The sequence below is a fragment of the Rattus norvegicus genome, chromosome 14 (genome assembly GCF_021556685.1).
Source record: "Rattus norvegicus strain SHRSP/BbbUtx chromosome 14, alternate assembly SHRSP_T2T, whole genome shotgun sequence".
Lineage (NCBI taxonomy): Eukaryota > Metazoa > Chordata > Mammalia > Rodentia > Muridae > Rattus > Rattus norvegicus.
In genome coordinates, this window is record NC_141547.1 from 76,476,904 (window position 1) to 76,503,566 (window position 26,663).

Here is a 26,663-nt window from a genome sequence, read left to right on the forward strand (position 1 = left end):
GCCTTACCTTATTGACCAAGAAATTGATTGTGAAAACTCATATTCTGTTCTACATTATATGAGGGAGGCATTGTTTCAAAAACATATGGATTGCATTCAAATAAGTCATTTCTACAAGCACATGCCCTGAAAAAAAAATTACAAGATATTCCTATCTAATTTTAAAATGTTGATTAATGAAAATGAAAATGGGCTTTACAGCTTGAGGCAAAACAACTCAATTTGAACACAGAAGCACAGGTACGAGCCTGAAAGGAAGCAATCAATTCCACTAATGCCGGAAGCAGAAACTAAGGGCAGCTGGAGAAATTCCGGTATCCATTATTGGTCTCATCATTTTCCCATCTCATCATCTTCCCTTACCCCCATCACCTCTTACAATGTCCAGTGAAAAAGATGTCAGTCTCATAATTTACAGTCCCCCCGTAACTCAAGCCGACCAGCTTCACCATCCGTGTGCTTAGTGCTGAATCCCAACGTGTCTGACACACCAGGGCACCTTTAGGGAGGGAATACAGCACTCCCAATAGAAGACAGACGGTAAACAGAGAGTAAGGTAATCTAAGAAAGTGTACCTACAAAGAAACTACAGAAGTGTGCTGGGCACTGGGAAAGAACAAAAGAATGTAGATGCAGGGCCGACACCAACAGGGACCATCCCTACCCTAGGCCCAGAGAGATGGGGAGGAGCTACCGAAAGCCACAGGGGCAGGGGCAGGGGCTAGAGGCTGAGGACCTCCCAGGGAGGGATTTGTGTTAGTTTCCCATTGCTACAATAAAAAGCTGTAAGAAAGCCAACTTAGAAGGAGTAGAGGTGGCTTTCGCTCACAGTTTCAGAGATCTTGGGCCACATCCAAGTGATTCTGCTGTTTTGGGGCTGCGTGAAGCAAAGCGCTATGTGGAGAGAGTGTGCTAAAGAAAAATCCCATGATCTGAGGATGGCTGAGAATCAAAAAGAGAAGAAGGGACCAGAGTACCAACATCCCCAACAAAGACAGGCCCCCAATGACTTAACTTCCTCCCCTAACTCCTTCCTCCTTCCCAAGATTCCCCCAAACTCCCCCAAAGTGTCACAGGCTGACGACAAGCCTCTGCCATGAGTCTTTGGTGAACATGTAATATACAAAGGATAAACCATGACCAGAACCAGCAGAGTAAATAAGTGCCCAGCCTCCCTCTGCATCCCTACCTGGCTTCCCAGCAAAGTCCACCTGGGGCCACAGTGCTGATGGCAGAAAAGGAAGAGAAGGATGCTCACAGCAGGAAGCAGGGTGGGCAGAGCAAGGGCATCAGGCTGGGCTCAGCCTCTGCCTACCGTGAGACCTGCAGAAGGTGCCTAACCTTCCCGAGGAACACGTACCTCTTCAAGATCTCCTGCAGGCAATCCAGATGCCCACTCACTTCAGCTGTGGCAGCATGGGAGCCCCAATCACACAGGGGCAGGAAGGGTTCTCGTACCTCAAGAAGGACTCTAACACCCCAAACCCATCTCCTCTGCAATCTGCACAGACTCACAGACTCCTGTCTGACTCCATTGGACTCCCCAGTGTGACACGGAGATGCTGTCTTCTCGGTGCTTCTTAGATCCTTTAATAACAGCTGCTCTGCCCACTTGACTGCAGTTCCACTCTCTCAGCTGATGTGCTTTCATTCTTACAAACCCTGAGGTGAATTGTGCAAAGGCCTTTTTCCTTCTGACAGAGAAAGGGAGCAGAAGGCCCAAGGGCTCACAAGCTGAGGCCTGATCCTTCAATATGCACAAGCCTTCGGTGTCAGTAGCATACTCTACTCTTGTAATGAGAAGTGAATCGAGAACAGGGAACAGGAGAGTGATCACAGTGGCTGCTGTCCACCTCTCTAGACATCTACTGTCACTTTGATTTTCTTCCTCTCCTCCAAGTCTCACCCTCAATAAGCCTCTCCCCATTACCTCCTCCCCTTAAGCCCCTCACGGTTACTAGCTCACCCTAGCATGTCAAGTCTCAGCAGGACTAAGCACATCCTTTCCCACTGAAGCCAAATAAGGCAGCCCAGCTAGGGGAAGGTAATCCAGTAGCAGGCAACGGAGTCAGAGACAGCCTCTCTCCAGTTGTTAGGGGACCAAAATATGTAAGGCCAAGCTGCACATCGGCTATAAATGTGTAGGGGGCCTAGATCCAGCCCATGCACGCTCTTTAGTTGACGGTTCAAACTCTGCGAGCCCCTATGAGGCAAGGGTAGTTGACGCTATAGGTCTTCTTGTGGTGTCCTTGACCCCTCCAGGTCACTCAGTTGTGTTCCTAACTCTTCCACAAGTCTCCCTGAGTTCTGCCTAATATTTTGCTGTGAGTCTCTGCATCTGTTTCCAGCAGCTGCTGGATGAAGCCTCTCAGAAGACAGTTATGCAAGGTTCCTGTCCGCAAGCACAGCAGAATATCATTAATAGTGTCAGGAGTTGGCTCTCTCCCAGGGGTCTCAAGCACAGCCAGTCATTGGTTGCCCACTCCCTCAATTTCTACTCCATCTTTATGGTTACGTCTTCTTGTAGGCAGAACAAATTTAGCATCAAAGGTTTTATGGGTGGATTAATGGTTCCCTTCCTCCATTAAAAGTCCCACCTGGCTACAGGAAGTGTCCACTTCAGTCTCCATATCCCCATCTGTTAGAAGTATCAGCCGGGTCACCCCCATGGACTCCTGGGAGCCTCTCCTGTCCCAAGTCTCTATCTCATCCTAGAGATTCCCTGGCCACTGATTTCAGTTCTCTCTCCCAGCTCTCTCAACACCTCTGCCCCCAATTCGCACCACAAATGATTCCAATTCTTGCCACCGCCTTTCCTAGCCAATTCCCTCTATCCATCCACCTCTGATGTCTACTTTATTTCCCCTTCTGAGTGAGAGTCAAGCATCCTCACCTGGTCCCTCCCAGTTACTTAGCTTCTTTGGGTCGGTAGATTGTAGCATGGTTGTCCTGTACTGATTTAGGGTTTTACTGCTGTGGACAGACACCATGACTAAGGCAACTCTGATAAGAACAACATTTAATCGGGGCTAGCTTACAGGTTCACAGGTTCAGTCCATTATCGGCAAGGTAGGAACATGGCAGCATACAGCATACAGTAGGCATAGTGCAGGATGAGCTGAGAATTCTACAATTTCATCTGAAGGCTGCTAGCAGAAGACTGACTTCCAGGCAGCTAGGACAGGGGTCTCAAAGCCCACGCCCACAGTGACACACTTCCTCCAACAAGGCTACACTTTCTAATAGTGCCACTCCCTGGGCTAAGCATATACAAACCAACACATGTACTCAATGGCTAATATCCACTTCTCAATGCGTACATATCATGTGTGTCTTTCTGGGTCTGGGTTACCTCATTCAAGAAGATAATTTCTAGTTCCATCCATTTGCCTGCAAACTTCACGGTGTCTTTGTTTTTAATAGCCGAGTAGTATTCCATTGTGTAGATGTACATTTTTTTTGTCTGTTCTTCAGTTGAGGGATATCTAGGTTATTTCCAGTTTCTGGCTATTATGAATAAAGAAGTTGAGCAAGTGTCCTTGTGATATGGTCGAGCATCTTTTGGGTATATCCCCAGGAGTGGTATAGCTGGGTCTTGAGGTAGAACTATTCCCAGTTCCCTGAGAAACTGCCAGATTTATTTCCAAAGTGGTAGTACACGTTCGCACTCCCACCAGCAATGGAGGAGTTTCCCTCTTGCTCCTTGCCAGCATATGCGGTCACTTGAGTTTTTGAACTTAGCCATTCTAAAAGCTGTGGATGGAATCTCAGAGCCATTTTGATTCGCATTTTCCTGATGACTAAGGACATTGAACATTTGTTTAAGTGCTTCTCAGCCATTAGAAAAATCCTCTGTTGAGGAATCTGTTTAGCTCTGAAACCCATTTTTAGATTGGTTTATTTGGTTTGTTGAGTTCTTTATATATTTTGGATATTAGTCCTCTTTCAGATATAGGGTTGGTAAAGATCTTTTTCCATTCTGTAGGCTGCTTTTTTGTCTTGTTGGCAGTGCTGTTTGCCTTACAGAAGCTTTTCAGTTTCATGATGTCCCATTTATTAATTGTTGATCTTAGTGCCTGAGCTACGGGTGTTCTGTTCAGGAATTTTTTCCTGTGTCAATGTGTGCAAGGCAGTTCCCTTCTTTCTCGTCTATGAAATTTAGTGTATCCTGCTTTATGTTCAGGTCCTTGATCCACTTGGACTTGAGTTTTGTGCAGTGTGATAAATATGGATATATTTTCATTCTTCTACATGCAAACATCCAGTTAAACCAGCATTATATGTTGAAGATGCTTTCTTTTTTTTTCCCATTATATGATTTTTGACTTCTTTGTCAAAAATGGAGCATCCATAGGTGTGTGGGTTTATTTCTGGGTCTTCTATTCAATCCATCAATCAACCTGTCTGTTTTTATGCCAATACCATCTGGGTTTTGTTACTATTGCTCTGTAGAAGAGTTTGAAATCAGGGGTGACGATACCTCCAGAAGTTCTTTTATTGTACAGGATTCTTTTAGCTCTCCTATGATTTCTGTTTTTACATGTGAACTTGAGGATTGTTCTCTCAAGACATGTAAAGAATTGTGTTGGAATTTTTATGGGAATTGCATTGAACCTGTAGATTGCTTTTGGTAAGATGACCACTTTTACTATGTTAATCCTGCTGATCCATGAACATGGGAGATCTCTTCTGAGATCTTCCTCAATTTCTTTTTATAGAGACTTGAAGTTCTTTACATCTTGGTTTTTCACTTGCTTGGTTAGAGTTATACCGAGGTATTTTATATTACTTGTGGCTATTGTGAGGGTGTTGTTTCCCTAATTCCTTTCTCAGTCCATTTATTGGTTGTATAAAGGAAGACTACTGATGTTTTCTATTTAATTTTGCATCCAGCCACTTTGCTGAAGTTGTTTATCAGCTGTAGGGGTTCTCTGGTAGAATTTTTTAGGTTACTTCTGTATACTATCATATCATCATCTGTAAATAGTGATACTTTGACTTCTTATCCCCTTGATCTCTTATTTGTCCTGTTGCTCTAACTAGGACTTCAAGTACTATATTGAAGGTATAGAGTGTGGAGAGCCTTGTTTTTGTCCTTTATTTTAGTGGAATTGCTATAAGTTTCTCTCCACTTAATTTGGCTTCCTGTATATTGCCTTTATTGTGTTTAGGTATGTGCCCTGAATCCCTGATCTCTTCAAGACTTTTAACATAAAGGGGTGTTAGATTTTGTCAAAATTTTTTGCAGCATTTAATGAAATGACCATGTGGGGGTTTTTCTTTCAGTTTGTTTTTATGGTGGATTACATTGATAGATTTTCTTATATTGAACCACCCTTATATCCCTGGAATGACGCCTACTCGATTATAGTGGATGATGTCTTCAATGTCTTGGATTTAGTTTGAGAATACTTTACTGAGTATTTTTGCATCAATGTTCATAAAAGAAATTGGTCTGAAGTTCTCTTTCTGTGTTGACTTTTTGTGTGGTTTAGGTATCAAGGTAACTGTGGACTCATTGATTTTTGGCAATGTTCCTTCTAATTTTAGTTTGTGGAATAGTTTGAGGAATGTTGGTGTTAGCTCTTCTTTAAAGGTCTGGTAGAATTCTTCACTAAAACTATCTGGCCCTGGGCTTTTTTTGTTGTTGTTGTTGTTGTTGTTAGAAGACTTTTAATGACTGCTTCTATCGTCTTTACGGTTATAGGTCTATTTATATAGTTTACCAGATCTTTATTTAACTTTGGTAAGTGATATCTATCTAGAAAATTATCCATTTTGTTTAGATTCTCCAATTTTGTGGAGTATAGTCTTTTGAAGTAAGACCTAATGATTCTTTAAATTTCTTCAGTGTCTGCTGTTTTGGCTCCCTTTTTATTTCTGATATTATTAATTCGGATATTTTCTCTCTGCCTTCTAGTTGGTTTGGCTAAGGTTTTGTCTATCTTGTTGATTTCCTGAAAGAACCAACTCCTGGTTTCCTTGACTCTTTGTATCACTTTCTTTGTTTCTAATTGATTTCAGCCCTGAGCTTGATTATTTTCTGCCTTCTATTCCTTTTGGGTGTGTTTGTTGTTGTCGTTGCTGCTGCTGCTGCTGCTGCTTCTGCTGCTGCTGCTGCTGCTGCTTCTTCTTCTTCTTCTTCTTCTTCTTCTTCTTCTTCTTCTTCTTCTTCTTCTTCTTCTTCTTCTTCTTCTTCCTCTCCTTCCTCTCCTTCCTCTCCTTTCTCTCCTCCTCCTCCTCCTCCTCCTCCTCCTCCTCCTCCTCCTCCTCCTCCTTCTTCTCATTAATTTCTTTGTGAAGGTACTTAGAGCTGTGAACGTTACTCTTAGACTGTTCTCATTGTGTCCCATAAGCTTGGTACGCTGTGCCTTCAATTTTCATTGAATTCTAGAAAGTTTTTTTTCTTCCTTGACCCAATGATCACTGAGTAGAGAGCTGTTCAGTTTCAATGCATTTGTAGGTTTTCTGTTGTGTTTGTTGTTGTTAAAGTACAGCTTTAATCCATGATGCTCTGATAACACACAAGGGGTTATTTCAATTTTCTTGTATCTGTTTGAGGCTAGTGTATTGTCAGTTTTGGAGAAGGTTCCATAAGGTACTGAGAGGAAGGTATGTCCTCTTGTGTTTAGGTGAAACATTCTGTAAATATCTGCTAGATCTATTTGATTCATGACCTCTGATAGTTTCATTATTTCTTGTCTTGTTACTATTTCAATGACCTGTCCATTGGTGAGAGTGGGTGTTGAAGTCTCCCACTAATTAATATGTGGATTCAATGTGTGGTTTAAGCTTTAGTAATGTTTCTTTTACCAGAAAGAGCAACCCTTACATTTGGGGTATAGATATTCAGAATTAAGACAGCATCGTTTGATGAGTATGAAGTATCCTTCCCCATCTCCTTTGATTAATTTTGGTTGAAAGCCCATTTTATTAAATATTAGAGTTGCTACTCAATCTTGCTTTTGGGGTCCATTTGCCTGAAAACCCTTTTTCCAAAGCTTCACTCTGAGCCGTCTGTCTTTGTTGCGGAGGTATGTCCCTTGTGTGCAGTAAAATGATGGATCCTGTTTCAGCAGCCATTCCATTAACATGCGCCTTTTTATTAGGAAATTGAGTCCATTTATGAGAGATATTAATGATTGGTAATTCCTGTTATTTTGACATTGGCTATAATTGTGTGTGTGTGTGTGTGTGTGTGTGTGTGTGTGTGTGTGTGTGTGTGTGTTTCTCTTCCTTTGGCTTGCTGCTGTGGGGTTACTTATATACTGTGTTTTCTTGGGTGTAGTTAGTCTTCCTGCACTGGAGTTTTCCCTCTACTATCTTCTGTAGAGCTGGGATTGTAGGTAGATATTGTTTAAATTTTATTTTGTTAGGGAACATCTTGTTTTCTCCATCTTTGCTGATTGAAAGTTTTGTTAGGTATACTAGTCTGTGCTGATATCTGTAGTCTCTTAGAATCTACAAGACATCTTCCCAGGACCTTCTTGCTTTTAGAGTCTCTGTTGAGAAGTTGAGTGTAATTCTGATAGTTCTTCCTTTATATGTTACTTGGCCTTTTTATCTTGTAACTTTTAATATTCTTTCTTTGTTCTGTACATTTAATGTTTTTATGTGGCTGGAAGATTTTCTTTTCTAGTCCAATCTATGTGGTTTTCTCTAAGTTTCTTGTATGTGTATAGACATATCTTTCTTTAGGGAAATTTTCTTTTATGATTTTGTTGAAAATATTTTATAGGTGTTAGAGCTAGGAATTTTATCCTTTTTTATTCCTATTAGTCTTAGGTTTTTTTTTATGGTGTCCCAGATTTCTTGGATGTTTTGTGTCAGGAACTTTTTAGATTTAGCACTTTTTTGACTGATATACTGATTTATTCAGTTGTATCTTCTGTATCTGAGATACTGTTTTCCATTTCTTCTATCCGGTTGGTGGTACTTATGTCTATAGTTACTGTTCTCTTTCCTAGGTTTTCCATCTCCAGTATTCCCTCAGTTTGTATGTTTTTTTTTTCTATTTCCATTTTCAGGCATTGAACAGTTTTCTTCATTTCCTTCACCTGGTTGATTGTATTTTCCTGTATTTCTTTAAGGTGTTATTCATTTCCTTCTTGAAGAACTCTATCATCTTTGTAGGATTGGATTTAAGGTCATCTTCTTGTGCTTTAGCTGTGGTAGGCTATCTCAGGCTTGCTAAGTGTGATAGCTGGGCTCTGATGGTGCCTTATTCCCCTGGCTTTTGTTGATTGTGTTCTTATGCTGGCCTTTAGTCATCTAGATGTCCCTAGATATTGGCTGAATATTTCTAGCAGGACTCCTTGGGGAGGCAGGCAGTGCTATAAGTCAGATGATGGGGGTCAGGGATGAGGGGCCTCAGCTCACCTCAGCCTTCTTGCTCTAGGTGGACCTAGCAAGCAGGGGACTTGTGGAAGAAGGCTCTAATCTGGATATTTCTGGGACCCTGTAGGCCTCCTCAGGAAGGCTGGCAGTGCTGAGGGCCAGAAGATGGAAGTCAGGGGACAGCTCTCAGCTCACCTCTGCTCTGCTGTCCCTTCTTTAACATTGCATCAAGTCTCAAGATCCCGCAACAGAAAAAACTTTGAACAGTAAAGAAAGATAAAAATCCCAAGGAAATAAAGAATCCACTTAGTTTGCCTCAGAGCTTCTTAGTAGTTCTAGAAAAAGGGAGTCAAGCTCCTTTATAGAATAATAGTCTCCCATAACAACATAGCATGTCATTTCTCTCTCTACCTCCTCCTCCTCCCCCTTCCCCTTCCTCTCCCTCTCCCTTCTTTGTGCTTGTGGTTCAAGATGTAAGTCCTCAGCTTGCAGCTCCAGCTACAACATATCTGTCACTTTCCCACCATAATGGACTATTACCTGTCTGGAAACTAAGTCCAAATAAGCACTTCCTTCTACAAGTTGTCTTAGTCATGGTGTTTTATCACTGCAATAGAAAAATGACTAAGATACACAGCTACAAAAATCTAACTGCTTTTGAAAGTGATCCCTGAGTGTCATGTAAGGGTGTCACTGGGGACGGTAACTCAGGGAGAGCAAGGCTCACTAAGGTCAGGAGAGGTTTATGGAAAGGCTCTTCCACGACAGTTGCTGCCTGACTGTAGTCCTTCCCCACACTCCTAGAACTGATGGTTCTCCAGCATCGCCCTGGGAGCTTGGGTACACAAACAGAAAGGAGGAGATGACCACAGCAGCCCTGCTTTTAGGATCAGGCACCTGGAGGGGAAATGCTAGGATGATTTGTGTTCATTATAAAATTCTGTATTTTTGAGGCAAACACATCTTCTCACAAAATGTCACAGGAAAAAGAAACATCACCTACTGATTCAAAATAGGGGGATTTCATGGTGACATTTTTTTATCAGGTTGAACAGTTACAGTTTTATGTAAATATATGTCTCCTGTCATATTTTTTTTTGCAATTATTATCTGGAGAGCATCAAATTTCAAGACCTCACTTTCCCTGGAGGTGGAGGGGTTTGTTTTGTTTTAATTTTGTTTTGCTTCGTTTTGTTTTGTTTTCATTCCTAGAAATGGGCAAAAGTTTTATTTGGAAATGAAAGTTGTTACAGTGTGTGAAATGAACCACTAGCAATTCACCGCAGAGCCAGAGGTCACCTTCTCTTTTACGAAGAGAACCATAACTTTAAACATGGCTTAGCTTCCTGAGAGAGCTGAAGCCGAGAGCACAAGCAGCTCAAATGTGCATCTCCACTCCTGGGATGCAAACCAAGCTAAAACCCTAAACCAATTTCCTTGAAGTGACTTGCATACTCTATTCAAGAATCACTTTATAAAGAAATACAATAAACCATCCCAGAAAATGAATTATGTTTAGGTGACTGAACAAGTGAATTCAGAAATACAAGCACAGCTGTTTGAGAGCAGCAAACCGGATTCCACACAGTGCCCTTCAGAAGGGTCCTGAGAATTTGCTTTTAAAGGGACTTGGATGCTGAAACGATCAGTGGCCACTTTGACATTAACCTGATTCAAGGCCCTAGTGGCCCATGCTGTGCAAGGAGGGTTCTACTTCCAAACTTGCTTTATGCCAGGGTCCTGAGTGCCAGGGACATACGAGACCACAGAATTCCGTGGTATATTGAGCTCTGTGCTAGGAGTTAAGGCAACTAAGAAAATCATACTGATTCCTGCTAGTGAAAGCCTTGTGTCTCCCAGGAGAGTCTTAGGAGTAAGGGACAGGGAATTGAGATGAAGGACAATGACCCCAGGAAAGGAAAAAATAGAATCCTTGATGGTTAGAAGCCACAGTGTGACTGACTATATACTGGATTTGGAGACAGTTGGCCCTGGATTCAAATCCTGACTTTACTACTCCCATCACTAGAAGACCTAAAAGTATCTTGGGAACTGAAGCTGAATTTCTCACATTAACAACATTACGTGACAGCATCTGCTTCAGAACAAACAACAAATGGAAACCCACATCACTGTGGTGATGTGAACCCTCAGGGGCTGATCTGCACTATACCATCCTGGATCCCTGCCCCATGGTCCCTCTGCAGACTAAAACCATCGTCTATGTACCTAGTTTGGTTTTTAGCATGTAAGTAAAGCTATTGTGGATGAGTCAATTAAAAGTAAGTCAGAGGCCTCAGCCACAGAGAGCCTCCTAATTTATCACCTCTCCACAGCAAATATGTGACGCCATGCTGGGCACATGGTGGACATGTGTCAAACATTTATAAGATTCCTTGTATGACTAAGCTTATGTTAACAGTGCTTAGATAAACATCACCACCCTGTCTGGTGACCACCCAGGGAGGAACTGTACCTCACAGTCTCATTAGGTGGGGACCAGCGCAGTATCTCTTCTCCGCCTTTTGGCTAAGATCAAGTATAGTCGGGTTCCAGCAAAGGGGCAAGTCAAGCAGCTCTGGTTACTTCTGGCTCCATCTCTATCTGTGCTTCCAAATTCCGCTGCATCCTGTTCCTTCACTAGACCCTCCCATCTCAGCTGTGGGAGCAGAAGTCCATGATCTCTAGCACTTTGTGAATCCACACTATCCCTTCCTAAACGTTTGCTCATCACTTTACCCTGCCCGCCCACTCATCTGCATCCAGACACACCTGAAGCAGCAGAAAACACCTCCCACCAGCAGAAAACACCTCCCACCAGCAGAAAACACCTCCCACCAGCAGAAAACACCTCCCACCAGCTGAAAACACTTCCCACCAGCTGAAAACACCTCCCACCAGCTGAAAACACCTCCCACCAGCAGAAAACACCTCCCACCAGCTGAAAACACCTCCCACCAGCAGAAAACACCTCCCACCAGCAGAAAACACCTCCCACCAGCAGAAAACACCTCCCACCAGCAGAAAACACCTCCCACCAGCTGAAAACACCTCCCACCAGCAGAAAACACCTCCCACCAGCTGAAAACGCCTCCCACCAGCTGAAAACGCCTCCCACCAGGCCTGAGCTGGATTGTGCCATCACACATCACTCACTGATCCTAACCTGAAAGCTGATGAAATGCTTGTTCCTACAAGTGGCACCTTCTGCTCTCATCAAAGGGATGTGAGAGCTGGTCGGTTCCCTAACATCCTTGGCTTTGCCTAGTATGATCCTTTTCCACTGTTTCCCAAAGGATGGCTTCAATAATGTATTACTGCAATTAATTTCTGAAGGTTTTGATGGACTTCAAGATGCTTCTCCAGCAGGGCCTGCCAAGTGGACATTTCTAGCCACTGGGTCTCTTCTCTGAACTCCTCCATAATTAATCAACAAGACACAAAATGCTAATGGTCCATTGTGTCATAAAAGTCTTAGACACGATAAATTTTGTGATTAAGGCCAAGTTTTATCTAACTTTCTTCCAAGTCCATTTGTGTAATTATAGAACATGACACAGTTGCTTTGTGTCTGGGAGTGTTTGCCTGTGTACACTTCAAGGTAACTAGTATTTTTTGAGCTGTGTTTGTGCTCAGTACTCATTGGATGGAACTCTTATGTGAACACTAAATATTATTTTATTTAATCCTGAAACCCCAAGGAATTAGATTTGCTGATCCACCTTTTAACATTTTAGTCACCAAGTTTGTTCAGTAAGGGATGGGTTCACCCTCAACTTGAGTGGCTTCACAAGTCCCATGCGTGGCCACTCGGCTTGGTGTCTTCAATTAAGGGATCAGGTCTTGGCTCCTGTTCTCATCTTTTAAAAATCACAGATAAGGGTAGAAAAAGCTCAGAGAGGCCGAGTAATTCCTGTTAAGTTGCTCAGCTCCTTAATGGTAACAGCAAGACTCAATCACTTGCTTTGGGAAACCCCAACAGTCTGGTGTCTGAAGAAGAGAATCCAAGCATATATGCAAATAAGGCCATTCCATGTGTTACTGATGGAGAGATATATAATGTGTACTTTTAGAGTAACCACAAGGGATAAAAATACTCTTTTATCCCAATTTCATAGAGCCAAATGTGCTTGTTGGTTTGTTTCGATGTCTTAAGGGTCTTACTCTGCAGTCTAGCCGCTCCTGAACTCATTCTGCAACCCAGGCTGGCCTCCAACTTAAGATCCTCCTGCCTCCACCTCCCAAGTGCTGGGTTTACAGGCATGAGCCACCACACCCAGCCCTGATTTGACTTTACCAAGCTCTTCCATGGACAGATCAGTCACAGCTTCCAGGGTATACTGATGTGAAGCATTTCTTAGCTAAGCTAAACTGGAAGTTAGCTTTCAAATTCAGTCCTCGATGTATATTTCCTTGGGCACGCTCTTCAGAGTGTGACGCCTCTGAGTGACACACAGCTCCAAGTGGAGAATGCTCGGCTAACACTTCCTCTAAAACTTTCTAAAGTACAGACAAACGCCCAAACAGGAAGTCCACTGACTGTAGCATTTCCCATAGTGGACATAACTCCCAGAATGCTAAGCTTCAAGTAGCAGAGTGCTGATGAGCACGGAGTTGGAAGAGACGTCATTTCATAGCAGAAGCAATAACCTCGGTGGAACATAGAGTAGCACAGTCGCAGGAAGCAATGTGTTGCTGTTTGGAATCTGTGCTTTGAGTGCACAAGTCTCTGACCTATTTTTAACAATGACTATGTTTAACGCCAACTTACCGAACCCTTGCCCATTTAACATCCAGGTGTTACAGTGTGCTACAAGCCACTCCTCACATATGCACTCCTCAACAGACCTCTAAACCCTCCCCCCTCCAGGAAGCTCAGCTTCAACCTCACATTACGCTATGCCACTCGAGTCATCAGAGTTTGGCACTAAAAGGGTCAAGGTCCAGTTAGTTTCCACAGACATGCTCTCCCAATCACCTCCCCAGAAACAAGAGCCCTGGCTGGTGATGGGAGCACCCTGAAAATGGAAGGACCAGAGGGGCAAGAATGCCAATTATAGCACTGGCCACCAGATGGCACACATGCCAGTCACCTCCTCACACGTGGAGGGGCAATTCCTCAAGGCAGGCCCTGTGGGTCATCTGGCCTGAGTGATGAGAAACTCTTCCCAGCACTAAAGAACATCTGTGGACTTTGTCAGGAGAGTAGCCAAGAATCCCCCCCAGCCTTCCATTGCACAGTAGACACCAAGTGTGCGTCAAAAGTTACGCCTCGACGTTCTTAAAAAGTAGTAAATTTTTAATAATCAAACAACAAAATAATATATAAGACAAAACAAAAACGATCGTATTGAAGTTGGACTAAACAAATCAACAGAAGAAAACTAGCTTCAGTAGAAGACACAAAAAACAGAGACCCATTCATTCACACACTCAGAAGTTCCATGAAAATACTAAACTGAAAGCTAAAATATATACTCAAAGGACTCGGTACAGACCCATGTGGGTCCTGTGTTTGCTGCTTCAGTCTCTGTGAGTTCATATGAGCTTTGATGATTCGGAGGGCCTTGTTCTCCTGTTGTCCTCATCCCCTTTGATTCTTACACTTATAGATCAGCGTCTTATTCATCCAAGACCAGAGAGGCTTCCTCCTCCAGGAGATGGGAACAAATCCCGAGACCCACAGTCAGACATTACACATAGAAAGACATTGGAACACACAGCTCTAAATGGGTTGTCTCCAAATCCCTCCTTTCAGACCTCAGGGAGCCCCATGGAAGAGGAGGCAGAAAAGGTGTAATAATAAACTTTTAAGAACAGGAAGCATACCTTGACATGCTCTAATTCATTTATCTCACATAATAATTCCAAGGCAGTAAGAAATCTCCCCGTGTTTGTGGCTGAGGATGCCCACTGATTCCTCAGTCCAGGAGTTTGTTAGATTGCTACTGTCTGAACCTATAATGAATAGCAGAACCAGAAGTCAGGCCAGGCTGGAGGTGTGGTTAGGTGGGTAGACTGTTGGCTTAGCACGACCTAAGGTCCTGAGTTCGATCTGTGCACTGCTAAAAAAAAAATAATAATAATAATTTAAAAGGTCAATCTAAAAAAAAAAAAGAATCCACTCTGAATGTTATCTTTTTTTTTCATTATTGCAAATACCTGACCTGCTTTATTAAACAAGTCCCCTAGTGGAAAATAAAGAACCTTGCTGGATTTTAGCCCAAGTGCCTCAAAAGTTGACAGCCATGTGATGAGTTACTTCACCTGCGTGATTCAGTTTGCTTACCCTTAAGGTCACCCCGACCAGTGGCCTTGTGAAATGTTGACCTCTAAACCGGTAGTGTGGGGCAGGCCCTGCCATAGGTGTTTGCCAGCGTACATGTTTGCTGTGGCTGATAGGGTGTAGGGGTGTCCAGGCCTTTGGCTTTTCTATGCCACGCAGAGCAAAGAAATTTCGTTGTCTTGAACTGCACAGGAAATCCATGTCCACCCTGAGGTTCATGGCTGGTGAGTGCATACGTTACATGACACTGCGGCATAGCAAGCTACCCTGTACCACGAGCAGCCCAAGGCCAGGCGCTGGGCACCTGTGGTTTGTTGCTATTTTGATAGAATTATTGCTCTCAACACTGTTATTAATTACTAATACTAAAATTTTAAGAGAGGGACGAGAATACTAAACAATGCTAGAGAAAGCCCAACATTTTTTTGACCTAATATTCTTTTTTTTTTTATCTTTATTAACTTGAGTATTTCTTATTTACATTTCGGTTGTTAAAAGCCCAACATTTTAATAGAGACACAGAATATACACACGAGACATCAGGAAGGTCTCCCATGCTTACCACAAAGCCCTCAGCAGCTTCCTGGAGTGATGAATGATGCTTTAAGCACAAGCTTCCCATCTTGAGCAATAGTACAAGGCGTTGGGCAGTGCCTGCTGTTGGCAAGAATTCAAGTTGGCATAGCCATCTGGGAAAACAGTATAGTATTTCCTCTAGAACTTAAAGTTAGATCTTGTGGGGTTGGGGATTTAGGTCAGCGGTAGAGCGCTTGCCTAGCAAGTGCAAGGCCCTGGGTTCGGTCCCCAGCTCTGAAAAAAAGAAAAAAGAAAAAAAAATTAGATCTTGCAACCCAAGAATCCTCCTTGTAGTATCCATCAAAGGTATCGAAGTTAGGATCTTGGAAGAGCTGTCTCCACTCCATGTCCCTGAAGCATTAGCGACAAGACCAACCACGGAAGCAATCTGTCTCTCCTGCCTGGGTAAACGCAGTGCTGCACACGGTCACATAGATAAACCTGAAATTGCATAGCTCATGGGAGCAGAAAGTGCAAGGTGGTTTCCAAGAGCATGGATGAGGGATGGTGAGAGGGTGATGGTCGGGGGTCCTTAAGAGTCACACCACTCACAGTAATCTGCTTCTGTTTCTCTAGCTTGTGGGATGTTGAATTTCCCCACATCTTAAATGCTTTGTTTCTGCAGGGTGGGTGGAAAATGCAATAAGATCCCTACACTAAAGAATTCAGCATCATGCCTGGCAACTGAACAGATCCCAGTAAATATCACTAAGAATGCCATGGCTCAGGGGTTAAGAGCACTGGTTGCTCTTCCAGAGGTCCTGAGTTCAATTCCTAGCAACCACATGGTGGCTCACAACCATCTGTAGTGGAATTTGGCGCCCTCTTCTGGTGCGTCTCAAGATAGCTACAGTGAACTCATATACATAAAATAAATAATTCTTTAAAAAAAAAAAGAATGCCATGTAGGCATGGTTTTCATAGAAGAATTTGTAATCTTTGAAAGAAAAAGTATTGATTCACAATCCCCAAGACCAAGTTCCCAGCACCAAGGACATTTATTTGGACAGAGGCCAGGGAATAAGAGACAAAGACAGGGAAAAGAGAGGGTAAGAGAGAAATGGAAGGAAATGAGTCAGAGGGAGGAGAAGTATTTGTCACTGGGGAACAAAGGACTGCCTCTGAATAGAGAGGAAGTAGATGTGCCAGATAGGAAAATATCTTTTTATAAAAGGTAAAATGACAAACACCATTAGGATGATGGCTTAGTTAGGGTTTTACTGCTGTGAACAGACACCATGACCAAGGTGAGTCTTATAAAAGACAACATTTAATTGGGGCTGGCTAACAGGTTTTGAGGTTCAGTTCATTATCATCACGGCAGGAACATAGCAGCGTCCAGGCAGGCATGGTGCAGGAGAAGCTGAGAGTTCTACATCTTCATCTGAAGGCTGCTAGTGGAAGACTGGCTTCCAGGCAGCTAGGGTGAGGGTCTTAAAGCCCACACCCACCGTGACATGCTTATTCCAAGTCCACACCTCCACATAGTATGACTCCCTGGGCCAAGTATATTCAAACCATGACAGATGAGGTGTTTAATTTTAATTGGGCGTGTTAATTAGGTGACCCAAAGGGGGCCTTTGATTGCTGGACTTTAATCGTCTGATAGCTGGACCTTGGGAGTCAGCCTCAGGGGAAGTGGCCACAAAAGGGAATGCACGTGGCTTTAGGAATGTAATCTAACAGGCTTGTAGCAAGGCAGAGAGGGAATGCTGAGAAGAGCAGGGGCTGACAGGGTCGTTTGCCACACTCAAGCTGGCTAGAGTCCCTTCGAGAGGGTTTGATGACATTTTCCAGTTTTCCACGGGACTCACTGGCTTCTCTGTCTTACATTTTAGGATTCAAATACACAAAGGTGAACAAGGTAAGTGAAAAATATTCAAATATACTTGTTGCTCCCCAAAGGCACAGACATAGAGACGCAGCAAGACACAGCTTAAATGTCACTTGAATACTGTGTCCTGGGGAACTTCAATCATCATTTTTCATGTTCAGTGGTAAAAATCAAAACATTCTGGGGTTGGGGATTTGGCTCAGTGGTGGCCCAGTTTGGCCCTGGGCTCAGTCCTAGGTTCCAAAACAAAAGAAAAGGAAGAGGGGTAGGAGGAGGAGAAAGGTGAGGAGTAGAAAAAGGAAGAGAAGGAGGAAGAAGAGGAGGGGCAGGAGGAGGGGGAGGAGGAGGAGGAAGAGGAAGGCCCTACCCAGAAATAGTGAACTTAACTCCTAGTTCTGTTTCCTTTTGCAGACTCCTTTGCCGCCTCCTCGGTAAGACATTTAAAATCATATTTGTGGGACCAGAGCGATGGTTCGGGGAATAAGAGCACTAGCCACTCTTTCAGAGGAACCAGGTTTGATCCTCAGAACCCACATGATAGCTCACTGCCACCTGTAAGCACAGTCCCAGGGCCTCTGACGCCTCCACCGACGCAGCACTCACGTGATGGCCAGACAGTACACGACCAAAGCACTCGTACATATGAAATAAATTTTCATAAATTTAATCATTTCGTTTTGCTGTAAATTTAAATGATTTGTACCCGCCCCTGCAAAAAGAGAAGCACAAGCACTTGACCTTGGAGTAGCTGGTCTGTAAACAAGTTCCGGCAAGCTTTTATCCATTCACATTGTCAGACAGTCCTTCCGTGGTCAGCGAAACTCCCTCCATTCATCTTTCTTTCTTAGTACTGATGTTTAGAGCAAATAACTTCCATTTTTTTTACACTTACTTATTTATGGTTGGTGGTGTGCACCTGCCACACTGCGCACTCGAGGTCAGAGGACAGCATTCTGGAGTTGATCCTCTCTTTCCACTAGATGGATCCTGGGGATCAAACTCGGGTCTTCAGCCTTGACAGCGAGTACTTTTCCCTGCTGAGCCATTTCACCAGCCCAAGACCAAGCTGGTCGAACATGTAGCGGGGAGTTAATGCTAAACAATGTTGGTGAATGCCTAACAGCAACCTACAACCTTCTGATTACCATGAAGGAACCCATTTCTGTCTCTACACTGGCTGTTCCTTCTTCCCAGAATCTTCCTCCCTAGATATCAACACGGTATAATCTTCCTTTTTTCTCCCCAAAACCCAGACAGAGAATATCGTAGGTACTCATGAGATCAGGACAGACAGAACATCACTCCAGTCTCTTCTCTTCCCTTGCACGAGGGAGGAGGGAATCTTGAGCCAAGGACTATATCTTTTTTATTTCCTTTCAAAACACCAGCCTCCACCAAACTGTGTGTGGTATTTTGTGACTAAGTGCATGAATGGCCGGAGAACATAGATGAATGAGGTTTTTATTGACTTGCAAACATTTTCATGATTCCTAGGGGAGTTTTAGAAATTCAGATCATCCAGTGTAGAATAAGCAGGAGGACATAATTCTCTCTCCCCAGGCTTCCTAAGGACTAAATGGGCAGCATGTTGAAAAGCATATGACACACCACAGTGTCGCACACACTAGTGTCGCACACACTACAAAGAAAGCTGAGCATCAGAGCGCACTACTCTGGAAAAGTGAGGATGCTAAGGTTTCCCCAGAATGCACCAGGCTGCAGAAAGCATCCTCCACACTTGAGCTTCAGACACACAGCACGGGAGGGGAGGGGAAGGTCAGAGTGAACTCCTGTCTGAGAAAGGCTCGGCTGCAGACCAACTCAATCCTTATCCATGTGACTCTTCCTGCAGGCCTGCTATGACTCTCCCCAAAAAGTACCAACCCTTACCCCCAGCACCACCAGAGGAAAGCAGTGAACACTCCCCTCCAAAACATACCTTTCCAGAAGCCCAGAGGGGGCCCAGGTGAGACACTGGTCGCTACTGTGGTGATATGATCAGGAGGAGTGGTGGCTAGCAGGAGGAGCTGAGAGAAACCAAACAGGTCCGCTCTCTGAATGCCCCACCACCGGGCGGCGGGAGTGGCAGGGCGGGGAACTATGCCTAGAGGGGAGATAGACTTGGATTCCTGTGTTTGACTCCTCACAGCTTCGAGCAGTAAAACAAGCCAAGGATAGAACTGCTCTCTTAAGACCTGAACTGGTCATCATGGGAAATATGTAACGCCAGGAGGAAGTTAGGAACTCAGTTAAAAAAAAACAGAAGTAGGTTTAGAAAACTCCTGAATCAATCCAGGACATCCTTTTACCAGCTTCCGGACACACCTAGCATGAAATATAACCAAGCTTAAAGATCCTTCTGGAAACAAAACAAAACAAAACAAAACAAAAAAAAAACAAAAAAAAAAAAAAAAACCACTGCCGAAAAGATCTCCCAGCCAGCCCTTCACCAGCAAGAGAAGTGGGCCAGCTGACACTAATCATAAATGTGTCAGGAATGTTCATCCAAGAAAGTGAATGTCCAAAAGTCCCTTATTTTGGAAGAGAGGATAGATAGATAGATAGATAGATAGATAGATAGATAGATAGACAGACAGACAGACAGAGGTAGGTAGGTAGATAGATAGATAGATAGATAGATAGATAGATAGATAGATAGATAGATGATAGATAGATGATAGATAGATAGATAGATAGATAGATAGATAGATAGATAGATAGATAGATAGATAGATAGGGCCTCTCCTTACTCTGGTCCAGGATGAGTGAGGATTTCTCATGGAGGGCTTATCAGCAGACTGAGAAAGCAGGGGCATGGCTAGGTAGAATGGTGCCTTGGAAATATTGAGATTTAAGTCATTTTGAGCATCTGTGGAAAGCCTTCTCATGTCTGGTTCTCACAGGAATCCTAAGTGACTATGATTCTCTGATTATTCCTTTTCTGGGACTGTCCTCTTATCTTTTTTTTTTTTTCCTTTATAGACCCATTCAAACTCCTCAGAGAAGCAGCCTCTCCACTTGTCCCCATGTGCCTTAGCCTAGCACAGGGGAAAGAACACAGATCTCGACTATAACTACAAAGTCCATGATAGACATTCTGCTTCTCATGACCTCATACTGTTTTGTATAAACTCAGGGAGGTAGAATCTGGCTAGGGGAAGCAGGGTGCTGGAGGGCAGCCATTGAAGGTTGGGAGCTTGGGGAAGCTGTTCTCAACTATGGGTGACTTTGTCCTTGCTCTGGATGGGGACAGGCAGTGATATCTGGAGAAACTTGAAGTTGAGTCCAATTGGAGTAGAAACGGGGAGGCTGCATAGCCTCTGGAAGTGGGCAGCAGAGCCCATCACAAAGGGAAATGGGGGTGCCTTAGGATGTCCAGAAACCTACTGTGTAAGCCAGGGAGAAAGAAGGGAAAAGAAGGGTGCTGTTTGCCTCCCACCCAGGCAATATGAAAACCAGCCCCCATGAAGTGCTCAGCAGCACAGATTGAAACTAAAATTTATTCTGTGCTAAGGCTGGGAGCCCTTTTCTGCCCTCGGCATCCCCTCTTTCTACAGTATCCCAAGATTCTAGCCAGCCTTTCTTCCACTCTAAAAGGGAAAGATTGAGCCATTTCACTGTGCATATTTCCTGGCAAAGCGACTGACATGGATAGAGGTAGATGGATGTTGCCTAAGGAAGTAGGTTAGACAGTGTGGCAGCTTTCGAAGGCAACCATTCTATTAGTGACTTTTCTGTAGCTGTAATAAAACACCAAGACCAAAAGAGACTTTTTATCAACAGTTTCTTTTATTTTTTGATATTATAAAAATATTATATCACTACTCATTTACCCTTCTCTTTCTTCCTTCTTATGTCCCCCTTATTCCTTCCCCTTCCTGATTTCCTGTCCATAAGCCCCCATTCCCTCCCCTCCCGCATACGGGTATTCTCCCTATACATCCTCCTTATTGCCCTCCCTCATATTCCCCTGCACTGGGGGGTCCAACCTTGGCAGGACCAAGGGCTTCCCCTTCCCCTGATGCCCCAACAAGGCTATTCTCTGATACATATGCAGTTGGAGCCCTGGGTCAGTCCATGTATACGCTTTCAGTAGTGGTTTAATCCCTCGAAGCTCTGGTTGGTTAGCTTTGTTGTTTTTATGGGGTTGCAAGCCCCTTCAACTCTTTCAATACTTCCTCTAATTCCCCCCAAGGGGGTCCTGTTCTCAGTTCGGTGTTTTGCTGCTAGCACTGACCTCTGTATTGGACATGCTCTGGATGTGTCTCTCAGGAGAGATCTATATCCAGTCCTTTTCCGCATGCATTTTCTAGCTTCATCAATCTTATCTAGTTTTGGTGGCTGTATATATATGGGCCACATGTGGGTCAGGCTCTGAATGGCCATTCCTTGAGTCGCTATTCTAAACATGGCTTCCATATCTCTTCCTATGGATATTTTCCCCCTTTTAAGAAGGAGTGGGAGCATCCGCATTTTGGTCATCATTCTTCTTGAGCTTCCTGTGGTCTGTGGATTGCATCTTGGGTAATTTGAGCTTTTTGGCTAATATCCACCTATCAATGAGTGCATACCAAGTGTGTTTTTCTGTGATTAAGTAACCTCGCTCAGGATATTTTCTAGTTCATTCCACTTACCTATGAATTTCATGAAGTCATTGTTTTTAATAGCTGAATAGTAAGAACCCCATTGTGTAGACTTATGTACCCCTTCTCACTGTCTTTCAATGCATGGCTTTTTAAAAAATTTTTGTTACATTCATTTTATATATATTTCATATTATACATTGTGGGATGATGTCACAGGTGAGGCAGGTACAAGATAAAATGAGGCCTGTTATTGGACGAGAAGGAAGGATGGGCAGGAGAAAAGTTTGAAGAAAGAGGAGGAGACAGGAATGGAAGAGAAGGGGAGAGAGAATAGCCAGGGACAATATGGCGGGTGACGTTAAGATTCCACGCTGTGTATTTACAGGTTGCTATGGATATTCTTAAGGGATGGATGTGTACTGGGCTTTGTATGTTTAGGTGGGCAATTATATCTTATCAATGGGATCAAATGTTATTGTGTTGTGTGTTCTTTCATGTGTAGATTTAAGTGTAAGGGAGTGTGGGGCGGCTGGTCTGGGCCGCCATGGAGTTGGGATGTGTGTTTCTGGCATGGAAACCTGCCTTGGGAACTAGATAGGTAGAGAGATTGCTGACGGCTCAGAGAGAGAGGCCTTCGGCAGTGTGATAGGGGATGGAGCAGAGCGGGTGAGAGGCTTTGCTGACTGAGTTTTAAGTTATCTATCAGATATCATGGGGTACCACAGTGCTGGATCTAGAGCGGGATAAAAGACTTTTATTTTTTATATTTTTACAACAACAATATATGGATATACATTCTCATATATACATATATGTGCACATTCATATATGCATGGGTAAACTTACATATATACACATTCATATACACATATATACATGAACACATTCATATTACACACACACACACACACACACACACACACACACACTACACACACATGTTATCCCCTGCTCAGTCTATATAATGCTAATTGTTTGTATATTTTCTGGGCTGACCATTTGGTTTTGGATAACCAATTGATATGATCTTCCCTGAGAAAAACTATTTCTCCCACTCCCAGAACTTCTTAGTTTCCTGTAGTTCTTTGGGTAGAATTTAAGCCACATGGTCTTTCCCTCATCCCTTTCATCGGGTCTGTTGTCCTTGTTCAGACCATGCTTAGGAAGTCGTGTGAGTGGGACTTTCTGTGTGTAACTTCTGCATTACTAGGAGACACAATCTCTCAGCAAACTCCCCGATCCTTTGGCTCTTACAACGCTCTATTCCCCTCGTCTGCAATATTACCTACGCCTTAAGTAAGGGATAGCTTTGTAGATGTAATCATTGGGACTGGGCTCCACAACTCTGCATTGGTTGTGCTTTTCTGGAATTGTCTGTCTGTTGCAATGGGACATTGCCTTGATAAAGGGTGAGGACTGTAGGCATAAGGACAAATGTTTCAATGCAGTTAGGGATGGTGCTAGTTTCGTGAAATGGCAGTTGTAGGTTTCCCTCCAAGATCCATTCACCACTGGGTAGGTAGCTAGGTTTCTAGAGCCAGGTATGTGTTCCCCTGTTTAGTAGGTCTTTAATCCAATTATCGAACTGTTGTCACTACCAGGTATGTGTGCCATTACTCCACTCTTAGGGTTATTGTGCCATGGTGGTCACTGATATGGTTCATAGGCATCATAGCTGGGTAGGACTAGTGGTTGTTTCCTTTTCTGGGAAGCTTTCATGATGCCTTCTCATACCATGAAAGCTGGCTCTCAGGGAGGAAGCATTCATGTCAAGTGCCTCTGACCTCTGCATATGATGTGAATGGTATCTTCAGCAACAGAGACTTCCCTTCCACTTCTGGGGGCAACCAAGGGCAACAGCAGCAGCCTAAAATAATGTGGGAGCCTCTTGAACAACCCTGATCAACAATTCAAAAGAGTTCCTCATGCCTGGTGTTGGGGTTTTGATTAGACGGTCTTTGGCTCTTGGAGGAAGCATTGTCAGCCCAGATGGGAAATTTTCATTTAAACTGTATATGAATATTTATGTGCATTATATGTATTTTAGGTAGATAGTTAATTGTATGAATTCTTATGACTTTTTCAGAAATCTTTACTGTTATTTTGACTTTCTCTCTCCTTCTTGCTCTGGTTTCCAATGTCTGACAAGATAATGCCCTTGATTTCTGGAGTCCCTCTGTAGCCAGGTCCTATCAGTCTCTGTGCTGAGAGAGTACTGGTCACAGAGCTTTGATACATTTTCAACATATTGAATTATTTCATCAAGAGTTTTCTGGGGGCTAAAGAGATGGGTTAGCACTTCAGAGCGCTTGCCTAAAAGCTTGTAATGTTCTTGTAGGGGATCCAAGTTAATGTCCCAGCACTACATAGTGGCTCACAACCATATGTAACTCCAGTTCCAGAGGACTTGATGACATCTCCTGGCCTCTGGGAGCTCTTACACTCATGTGGTGCATATAAAGTTATACAGTCAAAATGTTCATGCATATAACAAAAGTTAATCATCTTTCTAAAAAGTAATTTTCTGAATAGAAAATTCTATGCTTCCAGTTCTGATAATGTAATTTTATTGTGCTTCATGCAGATGCCTTGTATTTTAGGTTCTCTGGGAATATACTTTATATTTACTTCATCATTTTTAGACATGTGAGAATTAGGCAAGATCTTCCCATCACAAAAATCTCCAAAGAGCCATTTCATGTGATCTCACTGACTTCTCCCAGCAGAGCTAAAAGGGATGATTTCCCAAAGCTGAGGAAAACAGGTGCCCAGGCCAGCAGAAGGCACAGAGTCTTAGTAAATGTTACATCCATAAATCATTAGAATTCAGAAAGGAAATCAGGTGGGTACCTTGATGAGTGCACACAGGCAAAGCCCAGGAGACTGGGGACATAACCGTAAACAAGAGGGTTTTACTATAGGAAGAGAGCAGTACCCTCCAATTCACTTTCATCAGAGCCCTCATGAGAAGCATCATTACCACTGATGCAGGCACACATAAACAGCCATGTGAGGCACCCACTGTATAAGGAGAGCCTAGGAGCTCTGAGCACAAGCAGGGACTAGGAAGAATGCTGTGCCTTTCTGTCAGCAGCTTCTTTGTAAGGCACTGAGGAAAGGGTTCCCGAAAGCAGAGTTCTGGTTCCCAGGGCACCAATTGCAGGCAATGTTGCTGCAGCCTCTACCATTCCCTTTGCTCTCCCTAGATAGTAGATGTGGTTCCTGTGGGGTCTTTTAGGCCCCATTTGTCTCTGCCAGCTCCGCCACTCTTTCTTTTACAGCTAAGTCATGACTTCACAGAACAATGCTGGGTGGAAGCACTTCAGTGAAGGACAATGTCCTTTAGGTCTTCTGTGGACAACCAGACACTAAAGGAGAATTTGTCACAGTGAGCAACACTAGCTGGGTATTTCCAACAATTAATGCTACAAAACTGGCAACATGCACACATTTTTCCTCAACTTATTTTTTCCACTTAAAATAATTTTTCTCAGAAGAAAGACTTATATCCCAACCATAAACAACTGCCACAAAAGCTGTTTCAAATCAAACTTTGAACCCAGTAAAATTCTTTCTGTTACAAAGGAAGATAGCACATAGTGAATAGGCATTTGGGACTTTCTAATCAACAGAGACAGACCCTTCCCTTGACAGAACCTGAAAGAAAACTCAAAAGGGAATGACCATATGGCTGTGAACCCTTTGCTATTTTTATTCAAATGTCCACACATCAAACCGAATCTCATCCTGAGTAGTCATATTTTCTGTACCCAGACCCTGGGTGGAGTATTGTGTGTGGGCTCCTGAGATTGAACCAAGGCCCTTGCCTGTGTCAAGTAAGCAACCATGTGTCTACACCCCTTGTGCAGGCTTCTGTGTGTAGTCACTCAGATACACCATATGAAAGGCAGTATTACTGCACCCCATATACCGAGGGCACAGAAATACAGAGCTCGTTGTACCACAGTGTGTCGTTCAGGTTTCAGTGAACTAGATGGGCTGGGGTTGGGGTCCAGTCAAAACATAGTTTAAGTGCAGCATCTCATATTTAGGACATGAAACACCCTGGTGACTGGCTAGCACTCTTCCTTCTCTACCAGCCCCACCAGAATCACATCTATTCAAGGAATCCGGCTCACCCCAAAGTATACTACAATGATTTGGGAAGTGAAGGAAATCTTTGTTAATATCAGAAAAGCATTGCCCTTTAAAGGAAAGAAAGTATGAGTGACAGAGGTGTACCAATTCACATTTATGAATGGAAACTAAGGGTTTGAAAGCATAAATTGTTGCTATCACCACCATTATTATATGAATTTTATTATATATACATATTATTAATACATATTGTCAAATGTATTATTATTATTATTATTATTATTATTATAGGTTTATAAGATAGTGCTATTAGGAGAAACTGGGTGGAGAAACACAGCATCTCTCTGAATCATGTCAGATCCCACTGGGCATCCTATAGCGATCTCAGAATAGAAGCTACATATGAAGCCAAGTGTAACCATCAGAGTGTACACAGTCGGGAAGTACGGTCTTAGTCGAAACGTTTTTTGTTTTGTTTTGTTTTAGTAGAACTTTCAACAACCCTGTCTAAATTTGGGGTTCAGGGAGGAAATTTAGTTTATTAAGGAGGCAGAGGCCATAGATGACCCAGAAGGATCCTAGTCCAATCCATTTCAAACTATGCCAATGACTAAAGAATGTTCAAGAAAGTGCGTATTTGTAGAAGATAGCAGTATCTTTAAAGTTAAACTGAGCACCTGTTATATCAAGGGGACAAATGTTAGAACTTTCCCTGTGTGTTTGTGGTCACATTTTAATTGACCAGTTCTGGCAGACAGAGCACGGGCAACTAAAGAAATGCAAAGATGCCCTCAAGAAGCAACCTGAGCCAGTGAGGAGGACAAAGGACCCTCCAGGCATCCACCTGCTCTATGTGGAAGGAGTCAGAGAGTGCTGGGGTTCTGCCTGAAAATTCAACTTATTAATGCGGAAGATCCCAGAGCTGACCTGTCTTGGAGTTCCACTC

General features: G+C 43.3%; 1 protein-coding gene across 3 annotated transcripts in view; it reads left to right on the plus strand.

The window, feature by feature from the left end:
- Positions 1-26,663, plus strand: part of Clnk (cytokine-dependent hematopoietic cell linker) — a 181,587-nt gene that overhangs the window by 106,009 nt on the left and 48,915 nt on the right. For all 3 annotated transcript variants that reach the window (XR_015637096.1, XM_087584568.1, XM_087584569.1), the window contains exons 9-11: positions 17,038-17,063; positions 17,445-17,464; positions 18,886-18,999. Coding sequence is in view for 2 of the 3 variants with exons in the window: in XM_087584568.1 (XP_087440694.1) it covers positions 17,038-17,063; positions 17,445-17,464; positions 18,886-18,999 (160 nt within the window). In the remaining variant the exon portion in view is untranslated. The remainder of the gene's footprint in view (positions 1-17,037; positions 17,064-17,444; positions 17,465-18,885; positions 19,000-26,663) is intronic.